A 16335-nucleotide genomic window follows, 5' to 3' on the forward strand; every position below is an offset into this window, starting at 1 on the left:
GACCCATAACCTAGGATGCAAACCCAGCTTTCTGACACTGGGCACTACATTGCCACCCAAAATTCTTTGGTAATCTGATGATGCCTTTCACACAGTCAAGGCACCCAGTGCTAGAGGCAGTACAACAACCCAAAACATCTTTGAACCTCCACCATATTTGACTGTAGGTACTGTGTTCCTTTCTTTGTAGGCCTCATTCCGTTTTCGGAAAACAATAAAATGATGTGCTTTACAAAAAAACAAAAAATCTCTATCTTGGTCTCATCTGTCCACAAGACACTTTCCCAGAAGGATTTTGGCTTACTCAAATACATTTTGGCAAACTGCATTCTAGCTTTGTTATGTCTCTATATCAGCAGTGGGGTCCTCCTGGGTCTCCTGCCATAGCGTTTCATTTCTTTCAAATGTCGACGGATAGTACGCGCTGACACTGACGCACTCTTAGCCTGCACGGCAGCTTGAATTTCTTTGGAACTTGATTGGGGTTGCTTATCCATGAGCATCATATGCTTTAAACAAAGTTGTTTACCCACAATTTTGGAAAGGTGCCAACAATTTTGGTTGGCCCATTTTTGGCGTTTAGTGTAAAATTATGTCCAATTTCCCTTTTTTTCTCATTTTTTTTTGTGTTGTTCCAATACACACCAAGCAAATAAACATGTGTATAACAAAACATGTGTAGTTGCAATTATTTTCTGGGAGAAATACTTCATTTTCTGTAACAATTTCAAGGTTGCCAACACTCTCTGGCATGACTGTATATTTAACCATGTTTTGTATATTCTGCAATGCTTTTCTGAATACAGTAAAGTGCACTAATTTAAGAGTTCCCCAAGATTTAATACAATGGGTTTGTGGCCAAGGTAATAAGGAGTTTAAAGTTTTTCTGCACTGCCATATATCATGATCTTGTATGTCAACTAGCTACCCCATCTGAGAAATTTGACTGCAAGCCGTCAAATGTCAAGTCTGGCTGACTTTATTCTGGTTGTAAATATATAAATGGTACAAAGTTACATGTGAAATTAGCTGGATTTGCGTCGCTTTTTAAAAAAATAAATAACAAAGTAAAAACCAACTATTTTTCTATATTTAGGGGGACAAAGGATTGTCTGGTTTTAAAGGAGATAAGGTAAAGTATAAAGCTGAATGGAAATATCGATTCATTAGTTGACTATCTAAGCTACTTATCATGAGTGACTTCTAGGGATCTGCCAAGATGACTTCGTCGTGACTAATGAAGAAAGTGAATAAATGAGCAGTGGTATAATGGGGACAGCACAATATATTATGTACACTATACGCTTTACTTTATAGCTGGGCACCGCAAGCAAGAATTGAATGGGGAGTTTACACCTCTGCATTATTATTACTTAAAATATGCTAGCTTTATTCTCTTATACAGGGTGACCCCATGGTTTTATCTGGAACTCCTGGACATAAAGGCAACAAAGGAGAAGCGGTAAAACATTTTTCTCTGGTTTACTTAATTAATAATGCTTTACATTAGAGTCCCAAAGTAAGGAGAAGGAAGCCCATTGCAAAGATCAATTTTTCCACCTTTGACAGAAGGGTTTGGTGATTGTTTTTAACCCTGTATGCCTTTTCCATAATAATTCGGTCAGTTCAGGAAATTGTACACAAGGTACATACACAGTATATGTTATACAGCCAGCATCTATCTCTAACAGTAGTGATCAAAGCTAGCTCAGATCACTGTTGTTTAACCATTTAAATCTTGCTGTCAATGTATCAGTGGCATTTACATGGTTGTGATGGGCGCTTGCGATAAGATAACATCGTGGCTTGCCAATGATCTACTATGCCAGGGTCCTTCTGAAGGTCCCCGTCACTGCTATCCTCGTGCTCCGCCTGAGGCTGTTAACCTGTTAAATCCTGCTGCCAATCTCTGACAGTGGCATTTAACACGCACTGCAGGTTGCATGTCATTCAATGCTCCCATCGGAATGGCCATGATCACGGGGCGCAAATGGGTTGTCATGACAGCCGAGGGTCTGCTGAAGACCCCTATGCCTGTCATTATGATAATCCGCTCGTAAACAGCGTTTATAGGAGATCGTCATTTCTGCTATACATATCAGTGCTTCAGCACTGCTATGGGTAGCACAGGCAGTCAGAAGATCACCGTTTTAAGTCTCCTAAGCGGACTATTAAATAAAGTAAAAAGTGAAAAAAAAAGTTTCTAAAAATATGAAAAAAATAAAAAAAGTACAAAAGTTTAAAACATCCCCCTTTTGCCCCATTGAAAATAAAACAATAAAAAAAATACATATTTGTTATCGCCGCGTTCAAAAATGTCCAATCTATCAAAATATAAAATAAATTAATCTGATCGGTAAACAGCGTAATGAGTAAGAAATCAAAACAGCAGAATACATTTTTTTTAGCACTGCAACATTGCAATAAAATGCAATAAAAGGCGATCAAAACATTGTATCTACACCCACATGATATCAGTAAAAATATCAGCTCTGCTTGCAAGAAATAAGCCATCACTCAGCATCAAAACTTTAGGGGTTTCGGAAAATGGCGACAAAAACAAAAACTTTTTTCGTACATATTTCAAAAAAAAACTTCACCACTGAAATGATAAATAAACTATACATGTTTCTGTGAATCATGATGATGTTTTGAATCATATGATGAGAATCATATTGGCAGGTCAGTTTTACCATATAGTGAATATGGTAAATAAAAAATCCCAAAAACAATTGTGAAATTTCACTTTTTTTGCAATTTCACCACATTTGGAATTTTTTTCCTATTTACCAGTACATGATATGGTAAAATAAATTGTGCCATTCAAATGTCCAACTTGTCCAGCCAAAAACAAGCCCTCACACGGCCATATTGACGGAAAAAATAAAAAAGTTATGGCTCTGGGAAGAAGGGGAGGAATAAATGAAAACCAAAAAAAAAAGGAAAATGGCCCGGAGGTGAAGGGGTTAATGATCAACTTGTCTAGCTATTCTTGATTAAAAATGTTCTGAATTGTTGTCTGTATACAGCTCCATTGCAGTCCTTTTTGTCTTCACATTAAGACCTCACTCAGACATCACTTTTTCACGTATGAGATTGATCCGTGTTTTTCACAGATCATGTACCCATTGTAGTCTATGGGACTGATCATATGTACATTTTTTTTTTTTTTCACAAAAAACTAAATAATCGCAACATGTCCATGTTTGATCTGAGTAACGGATTAAAATGACCCATCTTTTTTTAACATTATAATGGGTAGGAGAAGCTTTGCAGATTTTTGTTTTGTTTTCTTGGCATAAGAAAAAATTAGTGATGGTAACAAAGGACACACTGACAATCTGATCAAGAACATTGATGAAAATCAGTTCTTTTTTTCACGTACGAGAAAAATCTGATGTCTGAATGAGGCCTAACACAAACTACAATCAAACCATGTTGTCTGAACCATTTAATTTCATATACTATATGTATATCTTCTTAACGAATCTTACTAAGAAGTAGAGAATAGATGGAAGCTTGGATGTACTTTGTTACAACGGAGCTGCATATGTCTCTGCAAGACACCAAAGGGTAGAAAAAGTTTTGTATATTGCAGACAGAGTTGCTTTCTCTTTCGATCTAGATACATTATGAAAATAAAAAAATGAATGCAAATGTAGACATAGCCTGTAAATGTTAAAGGGGTTGCCCACTACTTTATATGCTCCCCCAATGTATTCCACCAGGGCCCATAAGTGTTTCTCTAAATACCTTGCGGTGCCTTTTCTGCCTGTGAGCGGCGCTATCACTGGCCGCTCACAGGCATCACGTGACCCTCGGCTGCAGCCGGCTCTGACATCAGCTGACGTCACGTCAAGTCCAGGCTGCAGCTGGGGGTCCCTCTTCCGCATTCCACCGGTGGCTGCTGGGTTGTGGGTGGGGTTACCCCACGCGTCACACCCGGCATCCACCGTGCCCTCTCCCTCTCCTCATTCACTGGAACAATGCGCGGTGGATGCTGGGTGTGATGTTTGGGGTAACCCTGCCCACAGCCCAGCGTCCACCGCGGGGAGTTCATCACTGATGCCAAACCTCACTTGACATGACATCAGTGACGGGTCACGTGATGCCTCTGAGCGGCCAGCGATAGTGCCACTCAGAGGCAGAAAAGGTACCGCAAGGTATTTACAAAAACACTTCTGGGCCTCAGGGGGATACATTAGGGGGTTCATATAAAGTAGTGGACAACTTCTTTAAATTAACATTAATTGTCTTTACAATATTTATGAAATAAGAAAAGCAATAAGGCTATATACACACTTCTCTTTTATAGGGTCTCAGGGGAAACCCGGGTTTTGATGGAGATAAGGGTGAAAAAGGAGAAGATGGACCACTAGGAGAAAAAGTATATCTGACCTATTTACATAGATGTTATATGTTCTGCAGTATATTCTGATATTACTTTCCTGACCAGGGTCTGATTAGCGTATAAACTCTCTTATATTAGATTTCTAAGTAAGGCTATATTCACACTTCATTCAGCCACTATGTTCATCTTCATCATTTGAATAATGTAATTAAGGTTGAAAAATACATAAATCAACTTTGTTCAACTTACTTTAGTGCAGAGTAGTGTTGAGCGAATTTGTTCGGCATTTCAAATTCGTGTTCGGGGTTCCGACTGGTTCGCGCCAAAAAATCGGCTCCACCCATGAACATCCCTGATTTGCGACACAAACACGAATTTGAAATGCCAAACAAAATCGCCGCTCAACACTAGTGTAGAGAAAGGTAAAAATCTTTATGAGGCTCAATAACATTTCTTTATATTAGGGGAAAAGTGTTTCCTGACTCCAAATATGTCAATCAAGGTTAATTGATCGAAGACCCATGTTCAGTGATCTAGTACCCATAACAAGTCACAGACCTACTATATGCAATCGTATGCCACCAGCATAATGCTGAAGTGCAATATGTTTTATTTGTAAGTAGTGTTGAGCCACCCCCGTAGTGTTCGAGTTCGGTTCGGTTCGTCGAACACCCGTGTGTTCGCCGAACTGTTCGTCGAACTGTTCGTCGAACACCTTCGAACACCGTTAAAACCAATGGCAGGCAAACAAAAACACATAGAAACACATAGAAAACACCTTCAAAGGTGTCCAAAAGCTGACAAACTGCTCAGAAGACACAACTAACACATGGAAAAGTGACAAGTACATATAGTCATGCGAAAAGAAAAGAGGTGGAGGAGTAAAAGGAGGGGGAGACACAGATATAGGCATGTCATGCCCTTCTAAAATCCAAAAAGTGAGAAGCCGACACGTTCAGTCCGCTCCTGCCCGTGCCACCTCCGTGCCGCCGGGTTTGTGCCAGAGCCGCGGTGAACCCTGACGGCCAGCCCCCCTCTCCCAATACTGGTGCCTGTCCGCTGGTGGGTCGAGCGAGCCCCCCTGTGGTGGAGGCAGCTCTAAGCTTTTTAATTTAAATTGTCTCTCTAATTTGAATGAATACACTTTAAATCCATTTACAAGGATCTATTGGAGGGCAAGTCTCATGCCAGCAGCCGCGAAATTCCAGCTCCAGTAGCGTCCACTAAAGCTGCTGCAGTTAAAAAGCTTTTATAAGGATCGAGCTCGGCTGTCCACCGCAAGGCATCCTACTGCCAGTCCCAGCCCCTATGCCTTGGGGTGCCTCCTGATGCTCTTCACTGAGTATCCCGTGGTCCCGAAGCATTTCCTTTGAAAAAATTAAGTGTCCAAACTACAGGTGGTGTAGCTTGCTTAACAGCCGGGATAATCCGCTGACTAGCAGACACTGCTACTAGGCACAAAGTATTTCCTGGGCTAGATGCAGTTAAAAATTTGTAATTAGATACTCTCGTTGGATGCTGAGAAAGCATTCCACAGAGTCTCCTGGCACGCCATATATGATTCTCTTAAAAAGCTTGGGGTAGGGGTCTAGGGGACCCTTTTATAGCCAAAATCACGGCCCTGTATCACAATACGTCACCTAGGCTGAAGATAAATGGAACTGTAGCACCCTGAGGGCTCGGTTGCTACAGAGGTATTGCACCTCACCCAGAGGTGTGATATCTCACTCTCAGGTAAGGATGGAGTGTGGATCAGGACCCGACACCTGCATGCATTACACCACATTGCCGTGGGGCAGGGTGACCAATATGTCTCTGAGATGGGCACGACATTCCCTGTCCCTGGCTGGAGTGGGGGGAGGGAACACTGAGGAAGGGGAACCCTGTAGTGCAGGAGCAGGGAGGAAGCAGTTCCTGGGTGCATTGAGAAGGGAGTATAAAAGGTGGGCACCATCTTAGTTCAGTGCAGAGAAGTCTGAGCAGAAGTGGCAGGGAGCAGGGGCTCTGCATGAGCTCTGCTCCGGAGGCGGGCCTAGTAACAGAGGCCCAGGCCTGGAAGAGGGAGAAGGAAGGAAGAGGAGCGGAGAAGGCTCCAGGAACGAGGAATGAAGGGATCCCAGGGGTGCGGACGGGCGAGTCGCCACCGCACGCCCGAATCCACCTGCGTGGAGGAGTCAGGCCAAAGGGGGAGACCGGTCCCCGTAACTAGTGGAGGCAGGAAACGACCCTCAGCTAGAAACCGGAGGCTGTGACGTTTTATGTGGCGCAGCCCCTCGCTACACCCGCTAGGAAGGCACCACATAGGGTCAGGGAAACTGGCGCCAAGTTTACCAAGAGGAGGCCCGAGGCAGCCGGACAGAAGGGTTGGTAAGAAAGGCCAGACAAAGGACACACAAAGGGGGTCCTGTGAAGCGCTCCAAAGTTATCTGGGAGTTGTCTGAGCCCCTCACCTGGTGAGCACAGTACGACATGGGCAGCCGTTACCTGCAGACGTGGTCTGGATAATAAGAACTGTGAGTAAAGGCCCTGGACTGCATCACTGACTCCGTGTCGTTACTGCTGCTGCCCTGCACCATCACCCCCATCCTCCGCATACACTGCCCTGAGGCTATACTCCTCCCATGGGGAGTTATACTACGCTCTGCTGCACCCACAACACTAGCCTCAGCGGTCTGCCCTGCAGCGGCGGTTCACTCTGACCGCAATCCACGGGTGGCATAGTCGGACATTTAAACATCAAAACCACATAAATAGTTCCGCCACTGGTTTGACCACCCTGAGCCACGGAACCGGGTCGCCGCCACGAAGACTACAACCACCAGCATCCACCAAAAAGGGTCCGGCTCCGGGTGTCCCAAGGCCCAGGGGGTGCATCAGAACATTTTCATCACCTTTCACAATCACCAATGGGACAAGGCAGGGATGTCCTCTGTCCCCTCTCTTATACATCCTAGTGACGGAGCACCTGCTCTCATCAATTCGCCATAACCCCAATATTAGGTGGATTGAGGTGGGAAGCACCGAGTACAAGTGCTCTCTATTTGCTGATGATGTCCTAGTATATATCACTCAATCACATATATCCATCCATGCTGTTATGGCTGAAATAGATCACTTTGTTACATGGTCAAATTTTAAAATCAATGCAGCGAAGTCTGAGGCCCTCGATGTCTCCCTCCCCAAATCCATATAGGATTCCATCCAGTCCAACTTTCCCTTTGCCTGGCCCTCACAGGGTATCAAATATTTAGGAATTCCTATTCATAGAGACCTCTCCCATCTATGTTATCTTAATTTTGGGCCCTTTATTGAACAACTCCATACAGACCACGGTTGGCAAGTTAGAACTGTAAGATTCACTACGTGAACCACTGGTGTTTTGTGGAAAAGCACATGTACACTGTGTTCCAAATTATTATGCAAAAACTGTTTAGGAGTGATAAGGGAAGAATTTGTTTGTTTGTCAGTTAAACTCATTGATGGTGATGTGTGTCAGGGCTCTTTATATCACTGTAAGCAATTGCAGACACCTGTGCTAATTAGTTTGGCAGGTGTGTCCAATGAAAGGCAAGACTACTTAAGAAGGCTGTCTCACATTATTAAGCAGCCTACATTTTCTGCCAAAATGGGAAAGAAAAAGGATGTGTCGGCTGCTGAGAAGCAACAAATTGTGGAGTGTTTAGGTCAAGGCATGACTACAATCAACATTGTGCGATGATCAGGATGAAGTGTCTTGGCAATCAAGAAGTATGTAGCTGATTCACAGTACACACGTGTGCGTGCTGATAAGGGCGACTCTTTCCTACAGGCAATTACGTCAGGTTAAAAGAGCAGCAGCAAAAAAGCCTTGTCATAGCAGCAGACAAGTTTTTGAAGCTGCTGGTGCCTCCAACGTCCCCCGAACAACAAGATGCAGGGTCCTTCAGAGGTTTGCAGCTGTGCATACGCCATCCTGTCGACCTCCTCTATCCACTTCACACAAGCAGAAACGGCTCCAGTGGGCCAAACATTACATGAAGACTGATTTCAAAACTGTTTTGTTCACGGATGAGTGCCGTGCAGCGCTCGATGGTCCAGATGGATGGAGTGGAGGATGGCTGGTTGATGGACACCCCACGCAAACACGGCTACAGCGCCAACAAGGAGGAGGTGGAGTAATGTTTTGGGCTGGAATCATGGGGAGAGAGATTGTCGGCCCCTTTAGGATCCCTGAAGGCGCTAAAGATGAACTCCATAATGTATGTGGATTTTCTCAAACAGCACTTCCTGCCATGGTTCAAGAAGAAGAACCGTGTATTTCACAGCAAGATCATTTTTTTGCATGATAATGCACCATCTCATGCTGCACATAAAACATCTGCATCTCTGGCTGATATGGGCATAAAAGGGGACAAACTTATGGTGTGACCCCCATGCTCCCCTGACCTCTACCCCATTCAGAACCTCTGGAGCATCATCAAAAGGAGTGTCTATGATGGTGGGAGGCAGTTCACATCTAAGCAACAGCTCTGGGAGGGTATTCTGTCCTCATGCAAAACAATTGAAGCAGAAACCATCCAAAACCTGACAAATTCAATGGACGAGAGAGTTCAGAAGCTCCTTTCGAACAAGGGGTCCTATGTGAAAATGTAACATCACCTAGAATAAAGTTTTGAGTTGAAAACTGTTTGATTTCAGTTTCTAATAACCTGCAAATGCTTATAATTTCAAAAATGACCATTTTTTTGGTCTTTATTAAAATGAAAAGGTTGATCAAAAAGTTTGGGTGATCTAAGAGTGTGGCAACCCAGTAGTCATGATTACTTCGAATTCTGACAATATGAGGGTCATGTTGCAGGTAGTGCAGCAAGAAGGCACTTATGTGTCTTGCGCATCTCGGAGCCCCAAAATTATTTTCCGGGCTAGATGCAGCTAAAAATTATTATTAATTTTAAATCTGGTGGAGCTTAGTATAGATGGCCTAATAGGATCAGTGCTGCACACTGCTACAAAGCCCAAATTATTTTCCAGTCAAGATACAGATAAACATGATTAGTAATTTTAAATCTGGTGGAGCTTATTATAGATGGCCTAATAGAATCAGTGCTGCACACTGCTACAAAGCCCAAATTATTTTCCAGCCAAGATACAAATAAACATGATTAGTAATTTGAAAGCTTAAAACGGTTGGTAGGGTGATTTTAACCAATCATCAAGCTTTTACTCTCCCCAGGATGACACAGGGGTAGAAAAGTCGTTTCGGATCCATGATTTGTTCATCTTTATGAACGTGAGTCTGTCTACATTATCAGTGGAGAGCCGCGTGCGCTTATTTGTCAGCACACCACCAGCAGCGCTGAACACACGTTCAGACAGAACGCTGGCTGCGGGGCATGACAAGATCTCCAAGGCGTAAGTGGCTAGCTCCGGCCATTTATCCAGATTGGAAGCCCAAAAAGAGCAAGGGTCCAGTGACACAGTCATGGCTTCAATGTTTACTTGGAGATACTCCTGTACCATCGTCTCTAGGCGTTGACTATGTGTCAGACTTCTTGTCTCCTGTGGCCTTGCAAAGGATGGGCTAAAAAAGTGGTGAAATGATTCCGCAAAATTGATGTTACCAGCAGATACTGTGGTTCTGTTACGGTTTGAATGCTGAACACTTGACGGTCCCACGGTTGGCAAGTTGGAACTGTGAGATTCACTACGTGCACCACTGGTGTTTTGTGGAAAAGCACATGTAAGATTCTGCAACAGTCTCTGCTGATACTCCTGCATGCGTGCATCCCTTTCTATGGCAGGAATAATTTCTGCAAATTTACTTTTGTACGGGGGATCTAACAGTGTGGCAACCCAGTAGTCAGGATTATTTCTAATTCTCACAATTCGAGGGTCATGTTGCAGGTAGTGCAGCAAGAAGGCACTCATGTGCGTTGCGCATCCAGGAGCACCAAGTCCCTGTTGAGTTGGTGGCGAGGTAACAATCATGCTTCCTTCCTCTGTCCTCTCCCCCCAACCTCGCACAACAGAAATGTGATCAAGGTCTCCCTCATCTGATGAGTCTTCCATCAGTTCGTCCTCCACTTCTTCCTGGGCTCCTGCACCTTCCTCACTAGTTTGGCTGCTACCATGCGCCCTGGTAAAACCATCTCCCCCACCCTCACATGCCTGCCGCCTTGGTGCTGCCGACCGTCTGGACCTTGCAGATGTTAGCCCTTCCGCATACAACTCCTCCTCCTCTACTTCCTCCACCTCCTCTTGTGCCACCACCTGACTCCGAATTCTGTTTAACATGTGCTCCAGCATGTAAATCACCAGAATAGTCATGCTGATAATGGCATCGTCAGCACTAAACATCTTCGTCGCCATTTCAAAACTGTGCAGAAGGGTGCATAGGTCCCTGATCTGAGACCACTCCTCCAGCGTGATTTGCCCCACCTCTGGATCTCGTTGGCCCAGGCTATACGTCAGAACGTATTGCACCAGGGCTTGTCGGTGCTGCCACAGTCGCTGCAACATGTGCAGAGTTGAATTCCACCGGGTGGGCACATCGCATTTTAGCCGGTGAAGTGGCAGGCCCAACGACTTCTGTAGAGATGTAAGTCGCTGAGCTGCGGGATGCGAACGGCGGAAGTGAGCACACAGCGACCGTGCCCTCTGCAGAAGGCCATCTAGTCTGGGATAGTGGGCTAAAAATTGCTGGACAACCAGGTTCAACACGTGAGCCATACAAGGCACGTGTGTGACATTGCCCCGGCGAAGGGCCGCACCCAGGTTTGCAGCATTGTCGCACATGGCCTTCCCTGGTTTCAGGTCCAGTGGAGACAACCATTCATGAAATTGGTTCTCCAGAGCTGACCACAACTCCTCAGCTGTGTGACTCACATTTCCCAGACATGTCAAAGTAAAAACCACCTGATGACGTTGAGCCCTACTGCCAGCATAGTAAGGAGGTGTGCATGATCCCTTCTGCGCAGTTAGAAAGCTTGTGGCATGACCAGACAGGCTTTGGGTGCAGGTGGAAGACCGAGAGGAGGTTGAGGAGGCAGAAGCAGTGGAGGAACTTTGACATAAAGAGGATTAACGCACAACTCGTGGGGACGGCAAGACTTGGACAGCAGCCCCTTGTCCTGCTGTCACCATAGTTACCCAGTGCCCAGTCAGCGACATGTAACGCCCCTGTCCATGCCTACTCGTCCAAGTGTCTGTGGTGAAATGCACCCTGTCACACACAGAGTTTCTCAAAGAAGCGGTGATGTTGTGTGCGACATGCTGGTGGAGCGCAGGCACACCTTTCTTTGAGAAGTAGTGCCGACTGGGCATCTGGTACTGGGGCACTGCGAGGGACATAAGGTCTCGAAAATCCTCTGTGTCCACCAGGCGGAAAGGCAGCATTTCTGTAGCCAAGAGCTTGCAGATGGTGAAATTCAACCTCTTAGCTTTCTCATGGCTAGGAGGAAATGGTCTTTTACTTGTCCACATCTGAGGGACCGAGGGCTGGCTATTGTGCTTAGACGGGGTTGATAAGGGTGTCCCCGGCAAACTGCCGGTCTGTGAGGAAGATGCAGGCGGACATGTTAGGTTGCCTTGATCCAAAGGTGGTGCTATCGATGTCGGACAGCGCTCAACACCAGCTGGTGTTACCACCTCCAAAGAAAATGATGACCTGCCAATCACGCTGGCTGTTGCCGGTAAAGAGGTGGCAGGTCTGCGCCCCAAAACAGGTGTGACTGCTGTCCCCCCAGTCACAGAGGATGAAGAGGCTGCGGATGCACAAGATATGGCAGACGGTGGTTGGCCCGGCCGGCTAGGCCACATTGTAGCACACTGAGCTTCCCACTGCAACTTATGCTTCATGTCCATGAGCCGGTTCATGCATGAAGTACTCAAACTATGTATTTTTTGGCCTCTACTTAGCTTTTGCTGACAAATGTTACAGATAACACGAGTTGGGTCATCTTTATCGATCTGAAAAAATGCCCAGGCTATGCAAGGCTTAGCACCCATGCGACCTGAAGAGCCACCACGACTTGTGGTGAGAGGCAGAGTTGTGTTTGAGGATGCAGTTGTTGACGTGCTTCCAGTACTACGTCTCTGTCCAGGAAGGCGCAACCTGACCTCGTCGTCACTAGCATCTTCCTCCACCTCCTCTGCTGACCTCATCTCTTGGCTGACTGTGGGTTGACAGTAAGTGGGATCTCCAACCTCATCATCATCACCCTGTGCGTTATCACACCCGTCGTCCTCAGAGCCAACCTGTTACTGCCCTGACAAAAAACTAAAGTTGTCGCTCCAATCAGGTATTTGAGTCTCATCATCGTCTTCCTCATTGTCTCCACCAACAGGAGTTACAGTTTGGGAATGAGGGTCTACATTATGGTCAGAACCTTCTGCGTCTGGTCCTGGATCCGACTCATAAAGATTCTGGGCATCAGTGCAGATCATTTCCTCGTCTGGATTCACAGAAGCACTGGAGTCGACCTCTGATTCCCAGGCTATAGTATGAGTAAACAGCTCTGCAGACTCAACCATCTGTTCTACCTCATACTCAGACGGGCAGCTGGAGATTTGGGAGCTGTGAGGAAGCAAGTGCGATTGGGGTGACACCTTTGAGGACTGGAGTATTTGTGATGTTGAAGTTGATGTGGAGGAGAGCCCACTTAAAGGAGCACTTGATATCCGTTGAAGCACCTGCTGTTTTTGTGCCTCATCTGGAATTTGTAGCGATTGGCGTGGCCGTAAGAAAGGGATCTTATCACATTGTCCGCTAAAAGAAGTAGACATTTTAGTTTGGCTGGAAGATGGTCTTTCTTCTGCAGATGTTACTGTTGCTTTAACACCTACCCTACGGACACAACCTTTTTTCCCCTTCCCAACACGCCTATTCCCCTTTCCACCAGCAGCAGGCCTTTTTCCACTCATTTTGGTGGTTAACTAATTCACAACTCTGGAGTTGTTTGCACAAAAAAACAATGGATGGGAACCGAGCAGAGCTAAGTGGCCAAACTGTGGTATTAGGTGTTATGCACACGCCCGGACTGACTGGCGTGTGCGGGTGTTGTGGTTCCACTGGACCATGGACCGGAGAGTGCCTGGAGGGGCGTGACTAAGTATCTGGCCGATCCGACCAAGGTGGCACGACGGCATACGACGCCAGTGCACCAGGGAGAAACCGGGCAGAGGGACCAGGTGCTACTCCAGGTCAAACTCCGGACACGGGGGTTGACCCACACTGGAATTACTGGAACAGGCAGGTTAGGCTGGCACAGACTGGTGGATGTAAGCAAACACGGCAGGTATGCAGAGGGGTGGATACAGGCGAGTATGCAGGCAGGGAGGTACTGGCCGAAAGGACGGGCTGGAGCACAGAAAGGTTAAGACCCAGTACAGACTGGGTCACAGAACCGCAGATGCGGTAGACAACCACAGCAGAGAGGGAACGCCCAAAGCGGTGGGCAAGAACAGAGCAGGACGGGGCTGCAGGAGCAGCGAGCACAAGCAGGGCAGGACAGGCCTGCAGGAGCAGCGAGCACAAGCAGGGCAGGACAGGACTGCCGGAGCAGCGGGCAGAAGCAGGGCAGGACAGGACTGCCGGAGCAGCGGGCAGAAGCAGGGCAGGACAGGACTGCCGGAGCAGCGGGCAGAAGCAGGGCAGGACAGGACTGCCGGAGCAGCGGGCAGAAGCAGGGCAGGACAGGACTGCCGGAGCAGCGGGCAGAAGCAGGGCAGGACAGGACTGCCGGAGCAGCGGGCAGAAGCAGGGCAGGACAGGACTGCCGGAGCAGCGGGCAGAAGCAGGGCAGGACAGGACTGCCGGAGCAGCGGGCAGAAGCAGGGCAGGACAGGACTGCCGGAGCAGCGGGCAGAAGCAGGGCAGGACAGGACTGCCGGAGCAGTGAGCAAAAGGGTAAGAGCGGAGCAAGGCTGCCGGAGCAGTGAGCAAGGAGTCAGAGCAGGACGGACAGGGCTCTGTTCACACGGAACAGACAGGAAGGGAAAGGCAGAGCCAGATACCCACAGGGTACTTGCAGTGAAGTAGCGAGGGGACCACAAACTCACAAACGGGAGTACAGAGACAACAAGCAGGAGTTAGGTACGAGTTCAGACTCTGCAGAAAAAGGAAAGGAACGGACATAGAGGCAAAACAGGTAAAGGATAGGAGAGAGTTCAGACTGGAACTGAGTGTACGGAAGAGACCGACACTGCAGCGGGATACAGGAGCGGGTCTGGGAATACGGCCCCCAGAGAGGCGGGACGAACAGGCAAGGAGCGTGTTCAGACAGGACAGACAAGATACAGGAACGGATCTAGGTAATCGGCCCCTAGAAGGCGGGAGGAACAGGCTAGGAGCGTGTTCAGACAGGCCTGGAAATACAGCCTCCAGGAAAGGCAGCAGGCAAGAGTACACAGACAGGACTCAGTTCAGACACGGGAACTGATACCGCAAGGCAGGAGACATAGACAGGACTCAGTTCAGACACGGGAACAGATACTGCAAGACAGGAGAAATAGACAGGACTCAGTTCAGACAGGAACAGATACCGCAAGGCAGGGACACAAACAGGACTCTGTTCAGACGGGAACAGATACCACAAGGCACAGACAGGCAGATCTAGGAATACGGCCCCTAGAAGGCGAAAGAACAGGCAAGAAGCGTGTTCACAAGAACAGACCACAGTTCAGACACAGAACTGGAAAACAGGCAGGAAAACAGGATAGGACCTGGCATGTCAGAGACAAAAAGCCGACTGACAGGACACAATGCTCAGGCGCCATCTTGAGGAAGAAGGTGGTATAAATACCCAAAGATGGACAGCAATAGGCTGACGGTGCAACAGGGGCGTGTCCGCAGAAGGTACAAGAAACAGGAAGTTCAGCGGGCGTCGCCCCATGCAGCCAAAACAGACAAACAGACAGCAAGGAGGGAAGCCAGAGAGACATTCTGGACTGGAGATCAAGTGCACTCTCTTGCACAGTGGGAGATGGACCACCATGCAAGGACGCCGCCAGGTATCTTACAGTACCCCCCCCCCTTACGCCCCCTCTTCTTCAGGCCTGCCAGAATCTTCCGCAGGGAATTCGAGGACCAGTCGTTCACTTCAAGGAGATCACTTCCACTGTCCACAGGAAAAATTGATCTCATCTGGTTAGCTAGGATGCTACCTCCTATCCAGCCATCCTCAGCAACAGACGAAACGGGTGGAGTACCAGGAACAGCACACAAGGAAGTCTCTCTCCACATATTTTCAGGTGGCACCCCAGAGGGTACAGGAGACAACTGGAAGTCCTTCACCGGGTTGGAGGGGGACAGAGACTTGGGGGTAATCTCTGCTTCGAGGTACATCTTGTCAAACTCACAGGAAGAAATAGACGGGTTATCAGGTACATAATGAGGAAAAGTCACTGTCTCTTTGTTATCTGGTGGTACCCCGGAGAATTCAGGAAACAACTGGAGGTCCTCCGCCGGGTCAGAAGAGTGCAGAGGCTCAGAGAAAACATCTGCTTCAGAGTACACTAGGTCGGACTCACTGGAGGAAGCAGGCGAGGTATCGGGTACCGAGTATAGGAAAGTCTCTGTCCATTCACCACCAGGTGGCACCCCGAAGGGTTCTGGAGACAACTGGAGGTCCTCCGCCTGGTCAGAGGGGTGTAGAGACTCAAGGGTAACCTCTGCTTCAGAGTACACAAGATCGGACTCACTGGACGAAGCAAGCGAGGTATCAGATCCAGGATATAGGAAAGTCTCTGTCCATTCACCACCAGGTGGCACCCCGAAGGGTTCTAGAGACAACTGGAGGTCCTCCGCCTGGTCGGAGGGGTGTAGAGACTCGGGAGTAACCTCTGCTTCGGAGTACACTAGGTTGGACTCACTGGACGAAGCGAGCGAGGCATCAGGTACAGAGTAAAGGAGAGTCTCTGTCCTTTCGCTACCAGGTAGCACCCCGAAGGGTTCTGGAGACAACTGGAGGTCCTCCGCCTGGTCGGAGGGGTGTAGAGGCTCGGGA

General features: G+C 47.5%; 1 protein-coding gene across 1 annotated transcript in view; it reads left to right on the top strand.

The window, feature by feature from the left end:
* LOC141167259 (uncharacterized) overlaps positions 1-16335 on the top strand; it is a 705047-nt gene that overhangs the window by 513272 nt on the left and 175440 nt on the right. Inside the window, exons 81-83 of the mRNA XM_073654695.1 lie at positions 1097-1132; positions 1406-1462; positions 4316-4387. Of these exons, the coding sequence (XP_073510796.1) occupies positions 1097-1132; positions 1406-1462; positions 4316-4387 (165 nt within the window). The remainder of the gene's footprint in view (positions 1-1096; positions 1133-1405; positions 1463-4315; positions 4388-16335) is intronic.

Source organism: Phyllobates terribilis, unplaced genomic scaffold, assembly GCF_046119375.1.
Source record: "Phyllobates terribilis strain yellow unplaced genomic scaffold, ASM4611937v1 Scaffold_11__3_contigs__length_659146591, whole genome shotgun sequence".
Taxonomy (NCBI): Eukaryota; Metazoa; Chordata; class Amphibia; order Anura; family Dendrobatidae; genus Phyllobates; species Phyllobates terribilis.